General features: G+C 41.8%; 1 protein-coding gene across 1 annotated transcript; it reads left to right on the top strand.

The window, feature by feature from the left end:
- The first annotated feature begins 283 nt into the window (after positions 1–283).
- On the top strand, positions 284–27,599 carry DCAF10 (DDB1 and CUL4 associated factor 10). Its single transcript, XM_038401524.2, has 7 exons — positions 284–609; positions 6,367–6,480; positions 12,937–13,134; positions 13,635–13,837; positions 15,395–15,505; positions 19,356–19,501; positions 23,492–27,599. The coding sequence occupies exons 1-7, from the start codon at positions 299–301 to the stop codon at positions 23,858–23,860; spliced, it is 1,452 nt and encodes a 483-aa protein (XP_038257452.1). The 5' UTR covers positions 284–298; the 3' UTR covers positions 23,861–27,599.

The following is a 27,599-nucleotide window of genomic DNA, read 5'->3' on the forward strand; positions in this document are numbered from 1 at the left end:
GGGGTAACGCTGCCAGCGCCCTGACTTCCCTCCCTGGCCCCACCCCCTTCCCCTTCCCCTCCCCCGAGCCGGCCCGTGGATCTGCCCCTGCCCGGAGGGGAGGAGCGGGGCGGATCCAGCGCGCGGGCTGGGTCCGGCGCGGGGCAGGAAGGGGCGGGGCCGGGGGCGGGGCCCGGGCGCGCGCGCCGGCGCTTTCCGGCCGGCGGCTCGGGCCGCAGCGGAAGCGGCGCTCGGGGGCCGGGCCCAGGCGCCGACGCGTCCCGCGCGCTGTGATGCGAGCGGCCGGGCGCGGCGCGGGATGAGCTCTGCGCGCGGGGAGGCGGACGGCCCCCCCGCCCCCGCCCCCGCCATGGAGCCGCCCAGCGCCAAGGAGCCGCCGGGGGAGCCGCCGCCGCCGCCCGCCTCCCCCCAGGCCCCGGGGGCGGCGGGCGGGGGCCTGTTCGGCTGGCTGCGGGGCCGCTGCCTGGGCCGGGGGCTCTTCGTGGACCCGGCCCGCGACAATTTCCGGGCCATGACCGGGCTGTACAGCTCCATCCAGCCCGCCGACTCCGTGTACCTCAGCACCCGCACGCACGGCGCCGTCTTCAACCTGGAGTACTCGCCGGACGGGTGAGGCCCAGACCTGGGCTCGGCCCACATCCCTCCTTCCGACACCCCCTCCCCACAGCTATCCTCCTGGGCCGATCCCTCCCCCCATCTCCCACGCGCGCTGCTTTTCCTCCCTCCTGGCCCCGACCCACGTCCAGCCCAATCCTCAAAGCCCCTGCCCAGAAACCCCCCTCCCCCCACACGCACACACCTGTGCCTGGCCCTATCCCTCTCCCTCCCCTGCTCTGGACGACCCCCCCCCCCCTCCCCAATCCTTCCCTGCACCTCCCTCTGCCCTGTGCTGAGCCCCCACTCTTTCCAGCCTGGACCTCCGCCACGACAGGGACCCCGTCACCTCCCCTCTCCAGGGAGCTCCCACCTTCAGATCAGTAAGAGACTGTGACCCATCTGGATATGTACCCTTCTGCAGAAAGACTCCTTCCCATTCAGGTGGGGGTCTGAGGGGGGGCCCTGCTGGGGCATAGTCCAGTATCTTCCCACCCCCTCACCTGGATAGGTAGGAGACTGCTGGGACCCACCTGAGATACTCCCACCCTGACATTCCTTGGGGGGAGGGACCCCCTGAAATCCCTATGGGTACAACAGAGCTTTCTACCCACCATGGGCAACCAGTGGAGATGATCTGCTTCCTGGCGGAGCCCAGAGAGACACTCTCATTCCTGGTTTCAGAGTAGCAGCCGTGTTAGTCTGTATCCATAAAAAGAAAAGGAGGACTTGTGGCACCTTAGAGACTAACAAATTGATTTGAGCATACGCTTTCGTGAGCTACAGCTCACTTCATTGGATGCAACTCTCATTCCTGGGACGGAGGGATTTTGGCTCTGATGGGGGTGGAGGGCGTCTGCCATGTGGGGAATCGGATGCTGATGGGCCTGTCTCCGCACCCCCATGTGGGTCTGATTGGGTTTGGGATGATGCTTAAGTCACACTATATGGCAGAGGACTGAAGGGTGGGTAACACTCCTGTACTCAGCTGCAACAATAGGTATCATGATCATAGGATGGGCATTAATTGGCTTGGGGGGGAAATAGAGGGCCAAAATCCACTCATTAAACAGTACTTAGATGAGTAGAATGTTTTTCAAAGGTTGAACTGTCTCTCCAACCAGTTGGAGGCTTAATACAATTACAATTAATAGTCTGTGGATCTCAAGGAAATTGACTGAGGTCAGTAAGTATCCCTAGCCCTGCTGGGGAAACTGAAGGAGAGTGAATTGCACAAGATCACCCAATAAAGCTGTGAACAGAACTTGAGTTTTCCACCTCCTAATCCTCTGTCCCATCTGCTGAACTTGTATGATAACTGAGGATAAAGGTACTGATAGATGCAACTTATGAGCCTTGGGGAAAGTCTCTAAAAAGAAGCTGCTAAAATTATCTCCTGTCATCTTGCAGTTGCCATCCTGTGAATGGTTAAACTGGTTAACAGGCTGCAAAAAAGTAGGAATAAACAACCAGTTCTATGTAAACAAAATGTTTGGTAATGGGGTCCCTCAGGAACGAGCACCAGTGGTCAATACCGGACCTTAAAGAGAAGTAGATGGTGAGGTGGCAAAAGTTGCTGACACGTGATTTGTTAGTCAAGATTTAGGAAGGGGTTGTGAAAAATTCCTACCCAACCTAGCAGCACAGAGTAACTGGGCAGCATGATGGCAGATGCAAGTCATAGAAAACAGTTCAGTATTCAGTGGTGGGTTAAAAAGTGGCTTAGATGTTAGACTGTATTTAGGAAAAAATAAAGAATAATACGGAAAACATTATGTAAACTTGATGGTATGTCCTCACCTTGAATAGTGCATTCAGTCTCTCTCCTAAACCTCTCAAAAGCAATGAATGGGAACGGCCAATTGGATAATAAGGGAACCAAGAGGGTGCCCATTAAAACTATGAAATCAACTATTGAAACCAATATATTTAAAATATATCTAATTCTGTGGAACTTCCTATGTTAGGTTATTAGACTGAACAGTGATTAGACATGTATATAAACAATAGCATTTTTGGATATGCTATTTTAAAAGAAAGCAACAACGTATCCTTTCAGGGCCTATATAATCTATTAACGATTTGGGGTAGGAAAAAAGTCTTCCTCATAGACGGGGGGGGGGGGCGTGTAGTAAAGTAGATACTGGGACTAGACTGACTCTTGACCTGTCTTGGAATAACAATAGCTGTACTCCTACTCCTAGGCAGAGTGTTAAAAGTTAAACCATGTATTGTTTCCTGATTTCACAAACCCATTCCAGTTTAATTTGCTGTTCTGAAAGTTTAACCAGTACAAATCCAATGTTGGTGTGTGGGTGCATTACTAAAGTGTATGCTTTATTTGGCTGAAGAGAGAATGAATCTATAGGTCTCTTGCTCATTGATGTGTGTGTGAGAATAAGGAACTGAGCAGATGCTGTTAGAGACGCTGTCAAGATTTGTAGGCCAAAAAGTTTTGATCGCTTCTTGCTTGCAAAGTCTTTGTCGTTCAGTGTGGTAACTTCACCAAATCTTTTAAAAAGATTTTTACACTAATTAAGTGGGGCGTATTCATGTTGCGGGTAGGGAAATTCAGTAAAGAAATAAATCTGTCTAATGCTTTCAAGAATTGATTTTAAAAAAAAGTTATGCTGCCAAGGCTTAACTATACAATGACACCGTGTATTGGGATCAAAGATTTTGTGTTAAGGCTGAATCCTGTTTGCCTTACATATGCAAATAGTACCACTGACTTTAGTGGAACTTGTGAATCAGTAAGATGAGCACAACTTGGCCCAGGGAGAGGCATGGTATGTAAATGGTTACAATTCTGTTGTAAAACTAACAGCTGGTCACAAGCTACTGGAGACAACTTTGAACCTTTTCGACTGAACCATCGCTTTAATGACTACCTGCGCCATGTTTGAGCCAATGGGCGTCTGGGTTGCAAAAACTAGTTCAAGGTCTGGGACTTGCTGTATTCACTTTTGTGCCAAAAAGACAGTGCTAGGCTGGGGGAGACCAACATGAGTTCTAAGGTCTTACCTTGGGAGACCCACCTGGACTACAAACAAATGATTTGAGCCATTGGAAAGCTGTGGATCTCCACTGTCCAGCAATATAAAGTATTTGCTTATAACTGCAGCAGGTCCTATGGAAGGGGAATACATAGTTGAGATCTGATTATTATCTTGTTGCTTTTTCCACTTCCATTGACTCTAGTAGAAGATATATTACCAACAGCGAGCACTCAGTAACAATAGTAGGAAGCATTTATGGAGGATTAAACAAGTGCCGTTTTGTGCGATAAGTTTTCTTACACTGGGACTCTTGCACTGGCATAGCTATAATGAAGCATCACTGCAAACCCCTAATATAGATGAGCTGCACGGATGCAAAAAGTCACTTGCAGTGGTGCCAGCATAGATACCTCACTACAATTGAGTACTCATTGTAGACAAGGCCTAAGTTGCCTTTACACATTTGATGATCCTGGGCTGATTTGGGAACCAAATTGACACTTGGCGCAAGTTAGCAGGCAAAGGCCTACTGTAACTTATGCTAGCTAGAACATTTCCCCATGGGATCGTTCTGCTGGTTGAGGATTTGGTGGAGCACGTTTTCTTCTTGGCTGAAATACCCTATTGCATCACTCTACACCACTCAAGAATCTTCTTATGCTGGGGAAATCCTTAGCTTCCCATTTAGGGCAGCTCTAACATTAGTTTGTGTAGCTCTAGGCATGCAAAGTGAGCTTAGTAATGCTCATCATCTGGCTCAGTGATACTCAGCTAATTTTAAAAACATACGTGGTGTTTGGTAGTGAAATGGGATACCCTTGACTAATGCAGAACCAGACTTCCCCAAAAGATTACTGCCATCTTATACTTGTGTGCCTCTCTGGGATTTTTGTAAATTGTCTTGCTGCCATTTGCTTTCCTGGTATTATCTGTGAACATGCCCTGAAAAGGATCTTAGATTCTCAGATTTTGCAAACAACTTTTGACAATTGTTAACATCAGTGAACAGGTACACCTAGGCCAATCTTCACTGCATTTATAGCAGGATAATTAACACCTGCTAGCTATCGCTCTGTAAAACCCTAGTGGAGACAAGGCTTTTTAGTTTTTATCGCAAGGTGGGGCTCAGTGAGGTGAACGGGATGTTGACCTTGCTTAAGTACATTGTGGTAAAATCTACCCGTGCCTTACCTCCTCTAGGATTGTACAGTTAGATAGCTAACCCACATTTAATTTTATCCTGCTGTAAATAATTACCTTTTGGTTGTGAAGACACCCTTAGCCACAACTAGTGACAAGTGACACATTTGCAAATCGTTCCTCTGACTTCTACTTGTGTGTTAAATCTTTTAAGATTTAGTAACCCACATCAGCTTTATTTTCTTCTAAAGTTTTAACAATAAATGGTTGAGTCCTAAAATAGCCAAGTATTTTAAAGTTCTGAATGATTGTCAAATTCTGCTCCAAAAGTGTGGGCTTTTTTTTCCACATGCAGAATAATTGAGAAGTTTAACAGAGCTCCTGGAATGGTCAGATTATCCTTAAATGGCACTCTACTTGAATTTTTTAAAATTAGTCAGTTTAAAGGAATTCCGCTTTCTGACAGAGCACTCTTTTAAATAGTGTATCCTGAATGTTTTCTTTCCACTGACTTCAGTAGGCTTTGGATCAGGCCCCAAGTGAGCAGCTACCTAACTCAAAATTATTATAGAGAAAGGGATGAGCTGTTACGACTGAGTGCAAATTAATTTGACTTTCAGAAACAGCCGCCTGAAATGAAGTAATTATCTGGTTTGGTTAGTATTGGTAAACATCAAATAGTTGAAATTGCAAATTTTTTTGTTTATATTTACTGGTCAATTGCTGATTACAAAACGCCTGTATGTGTATTAGTTTGAAATGATCCAAACACATACAGTACAACTGGCAGGATGGTGAGACATGACCCAGATTCTAGAGTTCTCACGTGTGTTCCAAATGTATTTAAGTACTACTACTGTCCATTGCATGTGTATTAGAGGTTTCTATCTGAGGATCTCAACACATGAATTAATATAGCTTCACAGTACCCTTCTGAGAGGCATGTATTCCCATTGTATAGTTAGAGGAAGATTGTTAAATGCCCACGGTCACATGGGAAATCCGTGATAGAGGTGGGGAATAGAACCCACATCTTCACTACTACTCTTCATCCTTCTTTTCCTGTCCTTATTACAGACAATAATCCTTAACCAGTCAGTGCACACTTTCCCACCTAGGAACCCCTAGGTAGAATATAAAGTACTGCACTGGTAGGCAAAGTGTCCTTAAAGAACACTGTAAAAACTGTACTAAAATATACCTAATTGTGACATCAAATGTTATGAAATAACACATCCGTTCAATAGCTATAAAACAACCATACTGCATATAAAACACTCTGAATTAAAAATATCATGCGACTACACCAGCTGTGCATCAATGTATGCCAACAGCCAGGCTGCTGAGGAGATGGAATCTTTCTGAAAAGGTAGTAGAGAAATTGACTTGGTGAGGAATTGACTTGGTAAGGGAGTAAGCAGTAGACCAGTTTCCACTGTACAATCACGAAGTAGGAAGGGTTTGAGAAAAGGTAACTGTACAAAGCCCATTGGAACAGTATCCATCTGTAAAATGTGCACATTTAGCACTAAAACAGAGATGAATCAATGACAACAGCTGTAATGGTTACTTGTCAGTGTTTGCAGCCTTCATTTCTCTTTACTAACTGCAAGATACCTCTCTCCCTTTTCAGGTCAGTGCTGACTGTTGCTTGTGAACAGACGGAGGTCCTGCTTTTTGACCCCATATCTTCAAAGCACATCAAAACTCTCTCTGAAGCTCATGAGGACTGTGTGAATAATATCAGGTTAGTATCATGGGAAACGCAACCAAACTTTCAGTAAATAGAACTCCAACATTTTTCCTAACTGTAGGTGTTAACATGTTCATGATGCTGTAGTGATATATAGATCGGTCCTGTGCTATTCTGTGCTTTTTATCTTGTCAACAGACAATGTGGTATAACTGTACCAGTTCCCATACTGCAGTTTGTGTGTGGGGAGAAAGTTGATGGACAGTCTTACAAATAAGAAGGCACACAACGCAATATTGAACATATACATACAATGCACCTTTGTCCCTTTAAATCTCAGGTTGCAGCAAGTATAGCTAGAAGGAGTGTTACTGGATGCAGTGTAGTATAGTGGATAAGGACCTGCACTGTGCATTAGGAGACGTGGGTTCTGTTCCCAGCTCTGCCACTGCTTTACTGTGTGATCTTGAGCAAGTCACTTCACCTCTTTGTGCCTTTTTCCCCTTCAACACTTTGTCTGTTTTTACTGTGAGTAAGCACCTTCTTCCATCCTTCCTAGAGGTGGGGATGGGACAACTCCCACCCAGAAGTGACCATGAAAGATGGGCCAGCATGACATGGTGGGAAGAGTGCAGGGACTGAGTTTCTCAACATGGCATTGACCTTCCTGCTAGAGCCCTTCACTCTTGTCTTTTATTTGCCTCTAGTTTATAGATATTTGGTGTATTGTCAACTCCGCTTTTGGTTTTAGAGATCCCACTCGCTGTAAATGCTCATTCTGATACCCTGGCCTCCTTTATATTGTAAATTTCTAAACCTGGGATTCTTAAAATTTTCTACTCCTGAAAAGTGAAAGAGTAAAGATGGCTAATGAGGTTCTGGATTCTGTATCACTGTTTTTTTTAATCAGATGTGCTCAGTTTACAACTAAACCTGCGGTGATTTAACCTGCCAGCCCTACAAACGCAACATGAGCTCGGAGTCGAGCTGAATTCTTTCCTCTTCACGCAGCATCACCAACAATAAACCAGACCAAGTATGCCCTCAGTGTACAACCCAGATACCTAAGAGATCTATGGATGCTAATGTTACAGAAGTAATTTTTTTTAATGTATAAAGATAACTGACTGGACTGAGTTGATCTGCAAGGAAGGGTAGAATTAAGCTCTCTCACCCATAGCTATGTTGTCCCGATAGAGCTAACCAGGGTCCTCTCCAGTGTATTTGGTCATGTCCACCTTGAGTGAAAAGATGCCATTTTTACATAGTTACTGAGCAATGTAGAACTGGTTTCTATTTTGAAAAATACAACATGTCTCTGGTGTATTATCACCATTCTTTTTCAGTGGTTTGGGTTCTTGCCTTGCTGCAACCTTTCCCCTTAAAGCCAGTCCCTGCTGCATTGTCTTTATTTATTCTGGATCTGTTTAATCATTTCAAGCACCTCCCTTACAACGCTTTCATCTGCACAAACAGTCTTGTCATTTTCCTCTGTGCTGAAGCAAAGCAAGCTGATAGATTTTAATGCCAGAAGGGATCACTGTGATCATCTAAGTGGACTTGCATTGTGTAGGTCATAAAACATTACCCAGTGATTCTTCCATTGAGCCCAACGAACTTGTGGTTGAAGCAGAGTGCATATTTTTAGAAAGAATCTTGATTTAAAGAGTTCCAGTGATGGAGAATCTGCTACTTCCCTTTTTTTAAGATGTCCCATTGGTTAATTACTCTTATTGTTTGGTTTTTTTTTTTAATCATGCCTTATTTTCAGTTTGAATTTTTCTAGCTTCAGCTTCCAACCCCGGGCTCTTGTTCTGCTAGATTAAAGAACCTTCTGGTATTGGCTGTCTCCTCCCTGTGTATACTTGTAGACTGTGATCTAGTCAAGTCATGCATCTGAACCAGGGTTTTTGTCTAAAGACCAGAGATTATCAGGATAAAGAATGCTATCAGGTGATAAATTAAGCACTTAAGTGATGACTGTAATAATCTAACTAGACCATCCATAGTCTTGCACCATTCCCGTTTCAAAGTCGTCTTACTTGACAGAAGGTAAAATGCCTGACTTTTATTTTTCCCAATGTGTGTCCTCACTAAATAATGGAAAGCCATTATACACATTTGCAGCAGACGTTGGGTGGTGTATACAGACTGATGCAAGTGTGTAGTACATCTGCCTCGTTTCACGAATAGGTTAGTCAGTGCGGAGTGAATGAAGTCGGGGGACAGCATATTGAATGGTCAGAATACTCGGGGTGGATAAAGATAATGTTTTTTAAAAAAATTTTGTTAATCTTTTTTTTAAATATATTTTTACGTTAGTTTTTTTATTTACATGTTCTTTACTTCCTGTTTTGTAGTCTTAAATTACTAAAGCTGGTATACTCATTTTAATGAGTGTCCTTTCAGACTTTTTTCCTTCTAAGAACTTTTGCACTTAAAATCCATGTCCGTGCTGAAAAAGAAAAATCGTCACTGACATATTTACGGTTGGACATAAAACTGATATGCAAATGGATGTAAATATAGCACAGGCTAATACTACGTTCCTATAGATTGAAATTCCATAAACCAAGAAAGCTGAAATGTTTTGACCAGGTTATGCTCCTTCATCAGGGTTTGCAGCCCAAAGTCAATGGGATTTAGGATTTTTGGAAAAATCCCACTTTTACTTGCCTAGATATAGGTTTAGGAGCCTAGGCTCTACTTTTGGAAACTTTGGCTCGTGTATTAGTTAATAACTTTTTCACTGTTAACGTGGAGCAATTTTGTTTTCAAGTGACAGATTTTGACACTAATGCTTTCGGTAATGATATCCATGATGCTGCGGGCACTTATGCACATGCTTAATTCTAACTACATTAATAGGCCCACTGAAGCCATTGGGACAAATCATGTGGGTAAAGTTGTTATCTTAAGCATTTGCAGGATCCAGACCTTCACTTCCAATATTCTGTGTTTTTTTTTGGGGGGGGGGGGGGGTTTGTTTTTGTTTTGCCTCTAGCAGTTTTGCAACATTGCGGTGATACTGTACCAATAGTGGCATTTAGAAAAACAGCATTTATAAATTAGGTTTCAGAGTAGCAGCTGTGTTAGTTTGTATTCACAAAAAGTAAAGGAGTACTTGTGGCACCTTAGAGACTAACAAATTATTTGAGCATAAGCTTTCGTGAGTAAGCTCACATCAATGAAGTGAGCTGTGGCTCACGAAAGCTTATGCTCAAATACATTTGTTAGTCTCTAAGGTGCCACAAGTACTCCTTTACTTATAAATTAGTTCATTTTAAATTTTAATCTAAAGTTGCAGTATCATACATTTTTAAATTAGTTTTACAAGCCTCAACCTGATATAAATCAATGACTTTTTAGAAAAAATCCAGTGGCTTAAGTTACCTTGACTTTATATTATTCCACCCTGAGAATAACTAAACATTGAATTGCCATGTTCACTGTTCAGTCCAGCGTGTGCACTGAGTGAGGCAGAGGTCCTGTACAGGACAAGTGTGCGGTTGTCATTAAAAACTGTATCATAATCCAGATGCACAAAGGGGTGGAGTTCCAGGTGTGCAGGCATTTCATGGCTCTTGAGTGCTTGACTACACAACTCGATCTTTTAGTGCAGACTTTTTAGTATGGAATTATTTAAGATTTTAAATTTCTTTTTGTAGAGGGAAGTGATGGAGGTGGGGGGATGAAACTGTAGGACCAAGTAGGGAGAGGTTGGAGGAAGATGGGGAGAAAGGCCAAGAAACTAGATAAATGAGGTCTGGCAGCAGAAGTTAGTGATTGGAGAAAGGTGGGAGGAAGGTATACCTGACCTCCTATGATGGCAAATCCTAGAAGCAAATTGCACAGGTCTGTCTTACTCCTGTTATCATCTTTTTAGATATGTGTTCAATCATGTACAGAGCTCCCTCTGCTGGCTCTTGTCGCCACAATGAGCAATATTCCCAGAGTTTTACTGTCTTCATGCTGGTGCCTACAATAGGCAGTGAAGGAAACTATGGACAAAACCAGTAGGGACTGAAGTGTTTGCATTTGAGATTCTGGAGATATTACGAACACTCTGGATAAATAAAAAGAAACAACGCCAAAACATCAGTAGTGTCTTTAAACATTTTCATGAGTCGCAGTAAAAAGGCAAATACTAAGCTAGGAGGATAAAAATGCATATTTCACTATGTCCTGGTCAGCTCACTGTTGGACTAACTCTCTTGTATTGTTGAAAGGCATCTTTATACACTTCTCTGTCAGTTTGGGGCCAGATTTTCAGAAATTCTTGTACTCAAGGTAGTAATGCAATTACCCTGGGTGTTGGAGTACAAACATGGCCCAGCCCAGATTTAGTTAGTTGTGTGGCAGCACTTCTGAAAATTTGATTACCATTAACTTTCTTCAGTCACCAAAACTTTGAAACAATCTGCTTTGTCAATAATATTAATAGGTCACAATGAGGTGAGGTCTCCTTGTGTTCAGGTCAAAATCCCTTACTAATTTACTTGGATATTTTAAGTGACAGTGATGTGCTGTATAAAACCCCAAGGAGTTTGTGACTAAGCCAGAAAATATTTCAGGCATAAAATGCACTGGCTAACCCAGCTAGGTGAGTGCTTTTTACAGTGGGATAGGGTTTAATAATGGGCTAATATTGGTAGGCTTCACAGAAAATGTGTTCTGTTTTTTTTTTTTTTTTAAAGGAGGGATTTGAATGGAGAGAAGCTAGTGATTTTGTCCAGCAGGGATGGAAGGGACAGCATGGGAGGAAGAGTCAAAGGATGTGGTAAGGAGGGAGGGGAAAAAAGAGTAAAGAACAGTACCATGTTATCTTAATTCAGTGAAACCTACTAGAACCTTGTGCTATCTAAAGTATGGAGATGAGGATTCCTGTATCTTTCAGCACTCTGCCTGCTGACAAGAGTGGAGCGATTCTGAAACCAAAGTGAAAGCTGGAGGTCTAAATGAAGTCTGACAGCCTTGAGAATATCCCTCTAATAAAGAGGCTCCCCAGTGGGAGTCTCGTGCTAACGGTGGTCTGAAAGCTGGCTGGTCACATGATGCTAATTTCTAGCGTCCATCTGCTAAACTGTACTAAAAGGCAGTTAAAAATACAGTCAATCCTTCCCTTGTATCTTCCGCACAAGCAATTGCTTTAGTTGCCACAGGGATGACAGGCTATATATAGTACAGTGTTGGATGCCTATATGGATCTGTAAAGAAATAAATGACTAATTTAATAGTATTTGCTTGTTTCTCCATTAGTTAAGAAATGTATTTTATTCCCCTGCCCAAAAAGTATTTGTGGGGGAGATCAGTGTCACCAGTGCTACCTAAGACACATTTGGGCCCCTTTTCTGTGTTAGTGGCAAGCCTTGAAAATCCAATAAACACTTACCGCACATCTTCCATGGCAGTTTGGCTTTCAGTGGCGTTATTCCATACATCCATTAAAAGGCCAGCCATTATTCTACAATCTGCTAAAGATGTGGTAGCAGGTAGTGGGACATGGAGGGACTTGGGGGGTCATTGCACTCGAAGCACATGTACAGCGCTATGGCCGCAAGTGCTAATGGATGTATAAACAGATCAATCTCAAATAGGAGCAGGGGATGGCAATACATCTGTGTTTGGCATTGGCGAGACCATTTCTAGAATGCTGTATCCTGGTCTGGTGCCCACAATTCAAGAAGGCTGTTGATAAATTGGAGGGGGTTCAAAAAGAGCCACAAGAATGATTAACAGAATGGAAAACATCTAGTGAGAGACTCATAAAGCTCCATCTATTTTGCTTAATAAAGAGTAGGTTAAGGGGTGACTTGATTAGTCTGTAAGTATCTACATGGGTAACAGAAATTTGATAATGGGCTCTTCAGTCTAGTACACAAAGGTGTATAACAAGATCCAATGGCTGGAAGTTGAAGCTAAACAACTTCAGACTGGATATAAGGCATACATTTTTAACAATGAGGGCAATTAAAAATTGGAACAACTTATCAAGCATTGTGGTGGATTCTCCATCACTGGAAATCTCTAAAATCAAGTCTGGATGCTTTTCTAAAATATATGGCAGGTTCAAACAGGAATTAATTCAGGAAAGGCTTGTGTCATGTACAGGAGGTCAGACTAGGTGATCACAATGGTCCCTTCTGGCCTCATAATCTATGAAAACCACCAATGGGACATCCCTGAGACAGTTTTTAAGATATGGTCCATGCTATGAAAAAATATTGCCCTCCCCTGCTCTATATCCATAGATCTTGTTAGCTGCTCTCTTTAGTTTGTCTCTGGAGATGAAATATGAAACTGATGCTTACATTTTTGCCACAAAAAGAGTGGTAAGATTCACATCACAAAACTGTCTGCTACTGCAAACTATCCGTCCTTTTGTGTGTAGCTTTATTTTTATAAATCATAATTTCCAGTTCAGGAATAACTGTCTGAAACATCTTAGACACACAAGGCAGACAAGACTGTGCTTGCTTTACAATATTTAACTGTCTGTCAACTTCACAGGTTTCTGGATAATCGACTGTTTGCAACTTGCTCTGATGACACTACGATAGCACTTTGGGATCTGAGAAAGCTAAACACAAAAGTGTGCACTTTACATGGTCACACGAGCTGGGTGAAGAACATTGAATATGACACCAATACCAGACTACTAGTAACATCAGGGTTTGATGGTAATGTGATCATTTGGGACACCAACAGGTATGTGAATATGGATTATGTATGGTCATTAAATATATGAACTGTGATAGGGACAGGGCTCTTTTAAAATAGATACATTCATCTTGGATGAAACTCTATTGCTGTGAATGGAAACTTAATACATTCTTAAATTCTGTCACTGATTGCTCATCAGCCAATGGTGACGATCAAGAATTAGGATTGCCTTATTGCGATGAAGATCTAGCAACTCAAAGGAGGGTACGTAGGTCAGATTGAAACAAAGCTGAAAATGTGCTGTATCAATCTGGAAATACGAGTGTGCACATTGAGGATTCCCACCCCCCATTTAAAGTCCAGTTTAAATGAGTGCTATAAGAGTATACAAATGGTGAATGAGTCAGTGGGACACACAGAGTGCTCACACTTTGAAAATCAGCTCATGTGTTTATGAATTGACCTGTGGATTTCAGAATCTAACTTTAGGCTCCTGTTTATGCCAATCTTGGCCCTAATTATCTCTTTCATTTTGTACTGTCCAGATGCACCGAAGAAGGATGTCCTCACAAGAAGTTTTTTCACACCCGTTTTCTCATGCGGATGCGACTGACACCAGACTGTTCAAAAATGTTGATCTCCACCTCCTCTGGGTATCTTCTGATTTTGCACGACCTTGATTTAACCAAGTCCTTAGAGGTTGGCAGCTATCCAATATTAAGAGCCAGAAGAACTGCATCAAGTTCAGGTGAATTCTTGTTAGTAAAAATCTGTACATTGTGATCCATTTGATAGAGGTATATGTATACTGTTCCCTTAGAGGAGTGGCTAAGAAGATTCTAGCAGGAAAGTGGCACTATGATAGCTATTTTACCTTGTTCAGGAGTGACTCTGGCCTGTAAAAAGAAAAGGAGTACTTGTGGCACCTTAGAGACTAACAAATTTATTAGAGCATAAGCTTTCGTGAGCTACAGCTCACTTCATCGGATGCAGCCTGTAATTAAGCTGACCTAAGTCCCCATATAGATAGCGGTAGATGAGTCAAACAACAAAATTCTTCCACTGACCTAGCTACTGCCTCTTGCGGAGGTGGCCTACCAGTGCTGATGGGGGAATCCCTCATGTTGGTGTAGGTAATGTCTTTATAAATGCTAGCATTTTAAGTGTAGATAAGCCTTAATAAGATACCACCAGAGAGTGATCAAACATGAGTTAGTTATTTCCTGTTGGTCTGTCACATGGGTGCTGTGAGATACTTAGTAGCAGTGGGGAGGGATAGCTCAGCTGTTTGAGCATTGGCCTGCTAAACCCAGGGTTGTGAGTTCAATCCTTGAGGGAGCCATTTAGGGATCTGGGGCAAAAATTGGGGATTGGTCCTGCTTTGAGCAGGGGGTTGGACTAGATGACCTCCTGAGGTCCCTTCCAACCCTGAGATTCTATGATCCAGAGAACTCAGCAGCAGGAAATTCTGTGGTTCATGGTTCGTTTTGCCACATGGCAAGAACTTAACAAAATAGTCCCCAAAATTAACAATGTACTCTGCACCTCCTTTACTGTTTGCTGTCAGTCACTTTTGTCTTAGCAGAGCTACTATAGGCTGCCCAGTGGTCAAGACAAAGTAACCTACTAAACATGCAGTGCTGCTCTGAAAAGGGACTTTATAAATGGCATAATGGCTTCATGTTATTTCCTAGCAAATTTTCTGTAGTTACTAGTGAATGGAGCAGATTTTTTCTAATTGCTGTCTGCCATTCATACAGACCCTGAATCCAAGCTGAATTTTGTTGTTTGACTCATCAGCACCAGTGGCAAAGATGCTGCAGGTCAGACCCTGACCCAAGTTACACCTATGCAGCCCCGGTCTAAATGGAGTTGCACAGGTGTGAATGAGAGACTTTTTTACCTTTTGGCATCCATTACTGCAGAAGCATGAGCAGGAGAGAACCCAACTCCTGACTCTTAGACCCTAGGTTGAGTTTGTAGTGCTGGCAGTTAGTTTACTTGTAACAGATGCAAACATGGACCCATAATGGTACTTCTAGGGTTGTTTTTCAGAGCAGAGCCACACTTTTTAAATTGAAAAGAGTGCACTGAACACTAGCTCATTTGGGGTTAGAAGGAGTGGTTTGGTGCTCAATTGTTTGTGGTTTAAGGTACTTCTTGGGAAAGCACTGTCTTCATTAGTGAGCCATATTTGATTAGGGTTGTGCTGGTTTACATTCACAGGAGGTTAAAATGAGATACATACAAAGCAAAAGAGCTTATCCCATCTGTCAGATTTACATGGCTGCTACTCTGGTTTCAGACACGACAGCTACCAGTTCATCTGGTCCTAGAGCTGTGGGTTCACCATGTCACCAGAATGATTCCAGTCCGTTGTCTGAGAAACACATGTCGCGATCCTCCCAACGAGAAGGTATGTTAAGACTAGAATAAAGAACCTGTGCATTTATGTGTAAGTGGGTCCAGTGAGTAGCCAAAATGGAAACGTGAATAAATAGTGTGTACTTAAGTTTTATATACTTTCCTACCTCTTATTGCTTAGGCTATTTTAAAAATCTCACTAGGCTTTACACAAATTCAGAACTATATATCATCACAGTATATAGAATGGTGATGTCTGGAGTTCTAATGTTGTTGCTTTCAGATTTCAAAAGAGAAACAAGACACTTGTTTTACATTTTACGTTAATGTATAATATGTGGACAAATGGATGAGAGTCCAGAGGGGAGAGACGGGGGGGGGGAAAAAAGTGTTTAGAAAACATGATGTATGAGGAAAGGTTGAAAGAATTGGCATATTTAGCCTAGAGAAGAAAAGGCTGAGGGAGAACATAAGTCTTCAAGTATGTAAAAGGTTGTTATAAAGATCAGTTGTTTTCCACTGAAGGAAACACAAGAAGTAATCGACTTAATCTACAGCAAGGAAGATTTAGATTAGACATTAGGAAAAACTTCCTAACTCTTAAGGATATGTAAACACTGGAACCAAGGGAGGTTGTCGAATTCAGGTCCTTGGGGATTTTTAAGAACAGGTTAGCAAAAACCTGTCAGGGATGATCTGCCTCCGTGCAGGGGACTGGACTGGACTAGATCGAGGTCTCTTCCAATTCTACACTTCTATGATTCTATGATATAAGCACCTTTATGCACGTGATGAAATCACAATTTTTTTTATTGTGTAGTATTTCTCAGTGCAGCTTATTCATTTGAGTACACCTCTACCCTGATATAATGCAGTCCGATATAACACGCATTCAGATATAACACGGTAAAGCAGCGCTCCGGGGAGCGGGGCTGCTTTATCTTGTTATATCTGAATTCGTGTTATCGCAAGTGGTTCCTCTGCACCCTCTCTCCCCCCCCCATCCCAGTTCATCTCCACTGTGCCTCCTCCCATGAGCGCGCTGCAGCTCTGCTTCTCTCCCCTCCCAGGCTTGTCAGGCCAATCAGCTGATTGGTGCGGCAAGCCTGAGAGAGAAGCGGCACTGCGCGCTCGTGGCAGAGCAGAGGTGAGCTGGGGCGGGGGGGCTGCAGCAAGTATGGGGGGGTGCAGAGGAACCGCTCCCTGCCCCCAGCTCACCTGGTGTGGGAAGCTTGGAAGGGAGGGGGAGAAGCAGAGCGGCGGCAGCGCGCACAGGGGAAGAAGCGGAGGTGCGCTGGGGCAGGGAGCGGTTCCTCTCCCTACCCCAATATAACGCATTCTCACCTATAAGATGGTAAGACTTTTTTGGTTCCCAAGGACCGCATTATATCAGGGTAGAGGGGTAGTCGGGGCATTTATGCCACCATTGCTAGAGGAAGACATACAGCTTCTTTTAGTAAATGGAAGCAGTTTTGAAAGAGTTTACACTTGGAAAAGCTGATTGTGTAAAAGTAACACCTTCTTACTCAGTAGAACTACTCCCCGCTGCTTGTATGTTCAGTTTCTTCTGTTTGCTTTAGTGACAGAAAAAAAACATTTACTGCTTCTCTGAGCCAACCCAGTGGAGAGTGAGACGGATTCTATTTGTCCTTAGGCATCAACAGAATTGACCATGAAATTCCAGATACAGGGCAAGTTGTAGACCTCTAAAAACCTATTAAAGTGGGAGAGACGGAGGGTGGCTTCATGCTTCATACACTGGACTGGGACTCAGGAGAGTCACTGCTCTGCCAGAGACATTGTGTGACCTGGGCAAGTCACTAAATCTTTTTGTGTAGGGCTGGAGGGGCTTTGAGTGGTCATCTAGTGCAACCTCCTTTCCCAACTCCCATCCCAAACTGAGGCAGAATCAAGTATATCTAGACCATCCCTGACAGGTGTTTATCCAACCTGCTCTTAAAACCTCCTATGATGGGGATTCCACAGCTTCCCTTGGTAACCTATGCCAGTGCTTAACTATCCTTAGTATTAGGAGAAACTTTCTAACTGTATCTAAGCTAAATCATCTTTGCTGTGGGTTAAGCCTATTACTTCTTGTCCGACCTTCAGTGGACATGGAGAACAATTGACACCGCGCTCTCTATAATAGCCCTTAACGTGTTTGAAGAGTGTTATCAGGTCACCCTTCAGTCTTCTTGACTCAAGACTAAACATGCCCTGTTTTTTACTCTTTCCTCATAGGTCAGGTTTTCTAAACCTTTGATCATTTTTGTTGCTCTCTTCTGAACTATCTCCACTTTGCCCATATCTTTCCTAACGGGTGGTGTCCAGAATTGGACACAGTACTCTGACTGAGGCCTCCACAGTGCCAAGGAGAGTGGGACATCATCTCCTATGTCTTACAAAACTCCTGTTTTTTCACCCCAGAATGATAGTAGCCTTTTTCACAACTGTATCAATTGTTGACTGATGTTCACTTTGTGATCCACTGTAACCCCCGATCCCTTTCAGTGATACTGCCATCTAGCCAGTTATTCCCCATTTTATATTCATGCATTTGATTTTTTTTTTTCTTCCTAAATGTAGGATGTTTTACTTTCCTTCATTGAATTTCATCTTGTTGATTTCACACCAATTCTCGAATTTGTCAAGGTCATTTTGCATTCTAATCCTGTCCTCCAAAGTGCTTGCAACCCCTTCCAGCTCGGTGTTACCTGCAAATTTTATAATCATACTCTCCATTCCGTTATCCAAATCATTAACGAAAATGTTGAATAGTACCAGGCCTAGAACTGACCTCTCTGGAATCCCATTAGAGTTGCACATACCCCCCAATTTGACAGAGCAGTTATCAGTGGCTCGCGTTGAGTATGGTCTTTCAAGCAGTTATGCATGCACCTTATAATAAATTCATCTAGACCACATTTCCATGTTTTGAGTATGAAAATGTCATGTGGGATGGTATCAAAAGTCTTGCTGAAATCAAGATATACCATGTCTGCTGCTTATCCCTATCTAGTAGGCCAGTTACCCTATTGTGAAAGGAAATTAGTTTGGTTTGGCATGATTTGTGTTTGATAAATTCATATTAGCTATTACTTATTACCCTGTTATCCTCTAGGTGTTTACGAATGGATTGTTTTAATAATTTGTTCCATTATCTTTCCATATATCAGTTCACCTGTAAAATAGGGATAGTGTTGAGCATAAAGTCACTAGTGACTGTGCAGTGCTCAGATGTTATGGTGATGTGAGGGTTGGTTATAGGAGTACCTAAATGTGAGGGCAGAATCTGCCTGCAGAACCTTTTAGTGATGATCGACAAAAAGGAAATAACCCAGCTTGAGATTCAGATCCCAGGGTGAGTTTGCACAGCTCGCAATAATATAAACATTGTTTATTTGTGAACTGAGCAAGATTGATAGAGGGAGGCACTCCTTCCAATGCCCATTTTAGTGTTACTGTGATACTTTAACTGCTCTTTAAAAATATCTTGCAATGATGTTGAAAAGCTGAACATTTGTGTGATATCCTCTATGTTTGCACAAGCATATTAATGTCATCTGAGATGGGTTCACGCAGACTTCTTAAAAGATAAGTTGTCAGAGCAGAATCAGGACTCTGGTGTTCTCTTGCTGCACTGCTACTGACTAATTGTACCCTTCAGCAAGTTACATAATCTCTGCCTCAGTTTACTTATCTGTGGACCTGGTATAAATACTTTTTTGGGTGGTTAAGTTTTGTGTTAAACCACTTAGTCTCTCTTACAATGTGATGTAAGTTTCAAAAATTGATTTTTCATTTGATTGTGTTTTGCTATGTAGAGTTGGTTAATAGTGAAAAGAGATGAGAACTGTTGTGTAGTGATACTATGTGACTTGTGGGTTGGTATCTCCTCCTAGGTGGATCTCCACGAAATAGCCTTGAGGTTTTAACACCAGAAGTTCCTGGAGAAAGGGACCGTGGTAATTGCATTACTTCGCTGCAGCTCCATCCCAAAGGATGGGCTACTCTTCTTCGGTGCTCAAGTAATACAGATGACCAAGAGGTAAAACAAACAAACAAAAAAAAAAACCCCATGGCACATACTTAAAAACTTAGCACTTAGAATAAGAAGTGTCAAATCCTAGAACTGCATATCACATTCCTTAATTGTAGGTGAATGTGGATTTTGCATCTCCATGATTGAGTGCGGATTAACTTTTTCTGGTTACAATACACTGTTTTAGATTGAATTAGGAACAGGGTGACTAGTTGGTGTTCAATTTATGCCATTTTCTTAACCTTTGCATTGGTATCTTTTAGGAATGATAGGAAGCGAATAGTAATGTGGGGAATCACCTGCTCTTCCTGACCACCATAGCATGCCTGTCTCTGGGAGATTTGCAGTTTGAATGTTTGTCCCATTCCATTTGTCGCATGGCATGCAGGTGAGAGCAGGGATTGGGTAGGCAGCCTGCATTTCAGTCTGAATGTGACCAGTAAGGACACAATCAAGGAAGAGGCGTTTTGAGCTGAAAATTTCTCACTCTGACAATCTGGCAGAAGGAGTGTACAGTTTCTCATGGTCACGAGGACTTCAGGCTGCGCTGTCATCAGTCTGACTAGCCTGCCATGATGCGCAGCAGGTAAACAAAAGCTGCACCTGAGCGCTCCAGAGGGCTTCAGCGGAGCTACTTAAAGACAGGCAAACATGATCTGTGGAAACACTTGGAGACAGGGGAAAATGTGTGGCCCTTGGCAAGAGAGCAAGGGTGCAGATCCAGAATTATCGAGTGCTCTTAGTCAGAGAATAGCATACCACCTCTTTTGCCATTCCTGGTCTTTTGCAGGAAAGAAGCATGTGCTAGCAAGTTGAATCACTGACCCAACATTACCTGTGTGCTTCACGCAGGACCTCAGAAACTTGACACCAAGGACCAGGAGGACCAAGTTGTTGTTTTGGTTTTTTTTGTTTTTTTTTAAATGCAAGTTTTGCCTTGAGGCTTTTGATGGAGAAAACAACTCCTGCAAATCCAGAAGCTTGTCTACAGATGCTGAGGCATCAGATTGCACCATTGTTCTGAATAATTGTACAGACATTAAAGCCTCAAGGAGTGTTCATAATAGTGTGCAGCGTTTATATACGTGATACAACTTTGTATTCACAATACTTGGCTAAGCCAACAGTCTGCAGCAAATGTGATTCCTTACCAGTAGAGAATTTGTTGGATGTCCTAAGCGTTTGATAACAGCAGTTCCTAAATATCGTAGTATATGCCTGTTGAAGGTTATCAAGATATCTTGTTTAATTATCTGCTTTTAAAAGAGAGGCTTGTATGCGCTGCTCTAAGAAATCTGATGTTACACTGCTGGCTCCTTAGCAGAATATCTGTGGATCAATGAATACCCTTCCAGAGAGACTTTGGTGGTAGAAGTTAGCATCTTGGTGTAAAAACACTGTCATAGACTTTAGGGCCAGAAAGGCAGCATTAGATAATCTTGTCTGATCTCCATTATATCTCAGGCCATTAAACTTTTATCCAGTTACCCCTGTGTTGAGCCTGATCTGCTTTAGCTAAAGACAAGTGATCTTCCAGAAATGCATCCAGTGTTTATAATCAGCTGCAGAACATGCAGAGCTATCATTTGTTAGCCACAATTCCATCCTCTAGCAACCTTCTCTATCTTTGAAATGGTGAAAATAAAATTGTCCCTGAAATCTCATTGCCATTGCAGGGTTGTGCTGGAGCTCGTTTGAATAGTGCGCTAGGAGACCGAGGACATATATTTAGGTCACTTTCTAAGAGCAAAAAGGCTTATTTTTAATAACACTTGCCAGTGATAAACCAGCATTGTTTAGCTCCATCTGACACGTTTTGCATTGGAATGGCTTGGTTCCATACCAAAGCACCTTTCACGTTCTGCAAGTGTCTTGCAAAGTAATTACTGGAAGCTTGGCAGACTTGCACTGAGATGGATAATGACTAATCTATGAATTGACAATCAAACCATTGTAAGATGCATTGTGTTACTTCACACTAAAAAGTACTTTCCGAAAATGCAGATAACTGAGTTTCCTTGGCTAATTCAATGTGAGCGGCCTTATTGTAACTTTTGTAAGAAACCAGTTTCTAACTAGGACCCTTGGCTGCCTCATTCTTTCCTGTGGACATTTACATAAAGAATTAAGACTCCAGTACATACATTATGACTTAAATCGAAAAATTATTACAGGTTGCTTTCCCAGCTTTGCTCCACACATCTCATTACGGTTGGAAATCATGAAAATTCGTCCAAGCTCAAGTCACAGTGGTGTAAACTCCAACTTGTCATAAGCTTAAAACCAAAAAACCTCACCACCCTTAGGTGCTTATGCTGCAAATTAAAATTCTCTACTGGTGGGTAGTCAGGACAAGCAGAACACAGAGCTGCCTATAATGGACAAGCATTAGTAACTTCAAGAGTGAGCTCCGTTACAATGCAGTCAGAGGTGCCTAGATACAGGATTCTTTTTCCCTATCTATATGGGGCAAAGAAACATCCAAAATAAATGGATGATTATTGGATAAGCATAAAGGATGGAAAGGCTTTTCTAAAAGGTTTTAATGATGCAGTAGGTAGCTTAGTTACAAAAGAAGCTGGTAATGATGCAACTCAAATGAGACTGCATGGACAGATTCATGACTCAGGTCAGTTCAGTATAGTGAATTGTTCCTCTTATCTGTTTGCTAAATAACTAAAGGCAGCTTCTACACTCTCTGCAAGGGTAAACCAGCTTCCTTCGTGAATGGTCTTGTGGGTGCTTCAGTAGATTAGTCTTGAGGATAATGAATGGAGTACCCTTCTTGTTGTTTTCAGAAGGATACTGAGTTCTGACCTTCTGTTAAAGCCAAATCTTTTCCTCACAGTTTCATGAGTAGGATACAGAACTTTGCCAGATTAAGATATAATAATGTTGCTAATAGTTGGTTTTTTACAAATATTGGCGTCTCTAAAGCTAGCATCTTGCATTGTGTTTTCCAGTCTTACAGCACTTCAATGAATTGTTGGAAAAAGTGAAATTCATATTTTAAATGTAAAGACTTTTATGTTGTGTGCTACAAATTTGCATTTGAATAGAGGTGATTTCAGAGTATTGGTAAAATTTTCAGTGTTTTCAATTAATATCTGATTTATATTCACAATTTAAACCCCAATCCTGCAAAAATGTAAGTACATGCTTTACTTTCACCACAAGTGGTGCCAATTGAGTTCAGTGAGATTGCTCATGTGAGTAAAGTCATGTGTGCACATGTTTTCAGAATCAATGCCTTAAATGTGAATTGCAGTGACCTCTTTAGTAGGCCAACAAATACAAAAGGTACGACCTTGTCCTCTCCCTAACTTTAACCCCAAAGTGCCAGAGTGGTTTTCTCTCTAGTTATTTGTTCAGCATTAGATTGAGAAGCACTCAGAACGGATGATTGCCTTTTCCTAGGATACAGTTCTAGATTGCCAACGTTTGGATTACTGTTGGCTGGGACTCATGTACATATTGACATACTGCCAGTGATCTTCCTACAAAAGCTTTCTCTAGTTTCTTCTAAATGTTTTTTTTTCAATTTGTGTTGAGGTTCAAACGGTGCAGAAATTGCAGTGTCTAATCATGAGTCACTGTATCACGGTTCCAGTTGAGCTGCTTATTTCCTTGAGTGTTTCGTATGCTGTAGTAGGTGCCTCTTCTCTTCCACGGAGCAGCCCTGCATTTTACTTCCTCCAGTTAAATCGGATGTTCTATTTTGAATGATTTATTTTAGCAACGACATACCTGCTTCTGCACTGAGAGAAATCCTGTGTCAGTTTCACCTATTGGGTTTAATGGGGGGAAATGGCCGAAGGGCTGTTCTGTTTTAAATAGCTCACAGCTGTCAGTGGTATCAAAGGAGAGAGAAGTAAAGTGTTGGCTTTAGTTCCTGTTTCTAACTCACTTCACCTACAAGGTGGGGTGAATGAATAACTAACTGGGTTGCTTCTCGTCTATTTGGACAAATATAACTTTCCTCTCTCCCCTGTTTAGTGGACCTGTGTGTACGAATTCCAAGAAGGAGCCCCAGTGCGCCCCGTCTCCCCTCGTTGTTCTCTCCGATTGACTCACTGCATCGAAGAAGCCAATGTAGGCCGGGGTTACATCAAAGAACTTTGTTTCAGCCCTGATGGTCGAATGATTTCCTCCCCGCATGGCTACGGGATCCGCTTGTTGGGATTTGACACACAGTGCAGTGAACTTGTCGACTGTTTGCCCAAAGAAGCCGGTCCCTTGCAGGAAATCCGCTCTCTGTATTCACACAACGATGTGGTACTGACAACCAAGTTTTCTCCAACACATTGTCAGATTGCCTCAGGGTGCCTTAGTGGACGTGTTTCTTTATATCAGCCAAAGTTCTAGGCACATCTTGCATTAACAGGAACTTCACAGATGTTTGTTTTTATAATTACTTCAGTTTGGTTGAAGTGTGTTTTCTTTTAACAAAAATCTTGTAAATGTGGACAAGATCATAATTACTATGGTCTGTGAACATAGCGATGAAATGAGTACTCAGTCCAGCACTGTATGTGTTTTTACACTACAAGTCAGGCTCTGTGCATTCTGTTTTCAGCCTTCCATGCAAACCTTTGCTTCTGATGATCTAGTGCCACTGATTTCCAGGCTTTCTGGTTTCACAGCAGCACTTGTTGGTCTTTCAGCTTGACTTAGGGTGGACTATCTGCAAGATGTCTGGCTAGGGCTGAGGGAATTGTTACACCAAACGATGCCCACAATTTCCTGCTGGTATGATCTTTCCTTGCCACAAAGGAGCTGGACTTCCTGAAATCCTCTTACTTGGCCTCCTATTGCTGTAACTTTTCTCTACAATGATTAGGTAATGGAGCTGTTCTCCTGCACACTAGATTAGTTTAGCCACAAAGAAGAGAAACACTTTCCTTTCACAATATAATGATTGACTAGAAAAATGTTTTCACCTTTCTGTAATGTTTTGCTATAGTTAAATCTCTTAGCTTGTTTTCCTTAATGTGCATATATTGTGTTATAAGATGTTAAAAGATCAGGGTGGAGATGCATTTCCTCTGTGAATTCAGTAGGAAGACATTGTCATATTGAGCAGGGAAGCCAGAGTGGTGTTTGGAATGTTTTTACATAAAATGACAAGTTAAAAATGCCCCTGGTGGAGTAAGTTGTGCCCCAGATACTAAGGTTTCTAATTGCTGCCCTTGTTGTAGGAAGCTTTCCTCATTAATAAAAAATCGTAATCACATTTTGTTTTGAAACGTAAGAAATGCTACACTCTAAGTTTCCCTTTGTGTTACCAAGGCTGAGCTGCATAATAAAATACCCTTTTGTAACATGCCCAGATCTTAGCCACCACCTTTGCAAAAGAATTAGCCTGCAGAGTCTGTTGTCATTCTGAAAAATGAAGTGCTTTAAATTCCACAGTCAGTCTGTAACAGAGCACAGTATATACAGGCTAAATATATAATTATCTGGATTCAACTGGATTTTTTAGCAGCAAGAATACATGGATATAACTACTCAGTTTCACTTATCTCCAGTGCTGTTTACCCTTCTGAACATACCGTTGCTTTAGTAGTACTCACAAGAACATAATGTTCTGAATATCATTTTTATCTGCAGAAAAAAAGATAGTCCTCTAGTGGCTCAAAACCCAAACAGTGTGCAAGTGAATGAAGGTATAATTTCATAGTATGGGTAGAAAGCAAATGAATTTAATCATATTTAAAATTTGGAATACCTATTGCATGAAACTAGGAACTAAACTTCTCAAGACTTGACAAGTGCACAGACTATCGTTAAGGAGGAGATGAACATGGCTTCCTCCTCGTCCCCTTCTGGAGGCAGCAAACCTTTCTATGCCCTCTTAGTAGGGACACTTGCTCAGCTACAGTACTAACTAGATTAAAAAGCTTTTTTAAAACCCACAGTCAGTTTAAATATACAGGAATGAGACTTTACACTAGAAATTGCCAGTAAAAGACTTCCTAACCTAAATTGTACTTAGCTTAGCTGTGAGGCTTTAGTAAGTGAAACACTCCTGGGGACTTCTCCCATTTCACTGGGTCCAAATCAGGACAATTTTGCCTGAAAGAACTTAGATTTTAGTCCGCAGTAGTATCTGAAGGGATTTTAAACAAATATACTTAATGTAGATTGACTCTTGAACAAAAAACAGTCTGCAGAAGGCACTACAGGTCCAGGGTGGAAAATTAAATACTGATTAGGTCCAGTAGATGAAGATCTGGAAGCCTGCCAATGGACTGGATCACTCCATGAGTCATGCCCTGTGTGTGTGTGTGTGTGTGTGTGTGTACCAGAATGGATCAATGGAACTCACTTTGGGTGGCTGGTGCCTCATGGGAAAGCTTTGGAGAAATTGATTTAGGAATCCTGCTTCTTTTTGCTACTGAGGGTATTTGCATGAACATTGGATTGTTGTTGCTTTTGGAGGAAGGTTAATCTACTCCTGCGTCATCTCCTATTTGAAATTATATTTAACTCCATAGCAACTCATTGTTTGAGGATTGAGTTCAAGTGACTGAACATTCAGCAATTGAGAAACAAAATTCCCTATTTCCACACAAAATAAGCCTGAGTTGTTTAATCCTTCCCTACCCACCCCCATTTCTCCTGTATTAAATGTGACTACCTGTAGAACTCTCTGTATAATAGCCTTGTGTTTTGAGGAGGCAGTGGCTCTTAACCTAGTCATACTTTAAGTTAATGGAGCAAAGTATAGGGCTCTCCCTTTGTCGTCTTACAGCAACTGATGTACACAGGTACTTATGCCCAAAATGAAAGGACATGCCTTAGATTCAGTGTTGTTGAAGTGAAAACTGGGTACTACATGAGCTCTTTTTTTTTATCATTGGCGCTACCACCAGGAGCTCAGAATAGCAGTGATGGGAGATGTACAAGTAAGTATCAAATTTATGTATTCTCTTGGCATTAAAAGCTTGTTTTAAAACTGAAATATACTAGGCTGTGGGAGCAAAATCACTCACTTTGACACCTCAGAGGAATATGCATTAGAAATAAACCATTTTCAGCATAAAGCAGAATGATCAAGTCAAATAAGTTTACTTTTTTCTAAAAGAAAAATAAAGGGGATTGAGTGGCTGTAGTGGTACGCATGCTCCTACATGCCAGTTCGTTACTCATCCTATAAAATGACTTGTCCAAAATGCAAATTATTGAAACGAAAAAAGAAAAGGAGTACTTGTGGCACCTTAGAGACTAACAAATTTATTTGAGCTTAAGCTTTCGTGAGCTACAGAAATGAAAAATCTCTTCAGTCTTCACCCGCCTTTTATGTATCTATTTTGTACTGTTCAATAGTCTAAAAATCTAATTCTCTATCAGTTTGGATTTGTTGAATGAGAGTGGGTCTGCTTTCAAGATATTTTCCTTCTCTATGATGTTAGGGACCACAAATTACATTAAATACCCAATGTACTACTCTGCATGACCAGGATGCAAGGCTTCTGATCTGCAAAGTAGTTAAGCTCCTGTGGAGAATGTCTGTCTAATTTGGAAACAGTTTTTAAGATTAGGCTTTATATTTAAAGAAACAGTTTACAGAGGAACAGGAATCTGCTGTTATCTGTGTTTGGGTGGCAGAACTCCTAGATATAAATTGTGCTCTTGAAATGAACTAGTGGAAGATTTACAGTTCACAGAGCAAAGGATGGCAAATTGGGTTAAGTTTGTGTAGCCTTTTAGTACTAAGTTAATTTTAAAAACCAGAATGAATTGTATTTTCTCAGCCAGCATGCACATATGCAACTATCATACCCATTAAGAATAATATATCCCTACAGAATTATGTAGGACCCTAATTCTCCAGCTTTTTTCTATGGACCACTTGATAAGGAAAAGTTCTTCCCAGGGACCCTCTCTTCTCAGAATACCCCAGTCTGCTACTCCTTGGCTTGCTAAATGATTTGCTGAAAAGATCAGTAGTCAATCCTTTTGAATTGCTCTAAAGTACTGTTTGCACAGGTGTATTAATTCAAAATGCAGAAAAGCACCCTGAAGTAATTGCAGCTTTTTGTAATTTCTATTAAGACTATCGGAATTCCTTGAAATGAAATGCTCATTTTGCATTTTTTTT

Source organism: Dermochelys coriacea, chromosome 5 (genome assembly GCF_009764565.3).
Source record: "Dermochelys coriacea isolate rDerCor1 chromosome 5, rDerCor1.pri.v4, whole genome shotgun sequence".
Lineage (NCBI taxonomy): Eukaryota > Metazoa > Chordata > Testudines > Dermochelyidae > Dermochelys > Dermochelys coriacea.

Coding starts and splice junctions, on each gene's coding strand:
- DCAF10 (XM_038401524.2), top strand. CDS start 299: ATGAGCTCTGCGCGCGGGGAGGCGGACGGCCCCCCCGCCCCCGCCCCC. Junction 13,838..15,394: donor AAGAACTGCATCAAGTTCAG/GTGAATTCTTGT, acceptor CTCTGGTTTCAG/ACACGACAGCTACCAGTTCA. Junction 19,502..23,491: donor GTAATACAGATGACCAAGAG/GTAAAACAAACA, acceptor TCCCCTGTTTAG/TGGACCTGTGTGTACGAATT.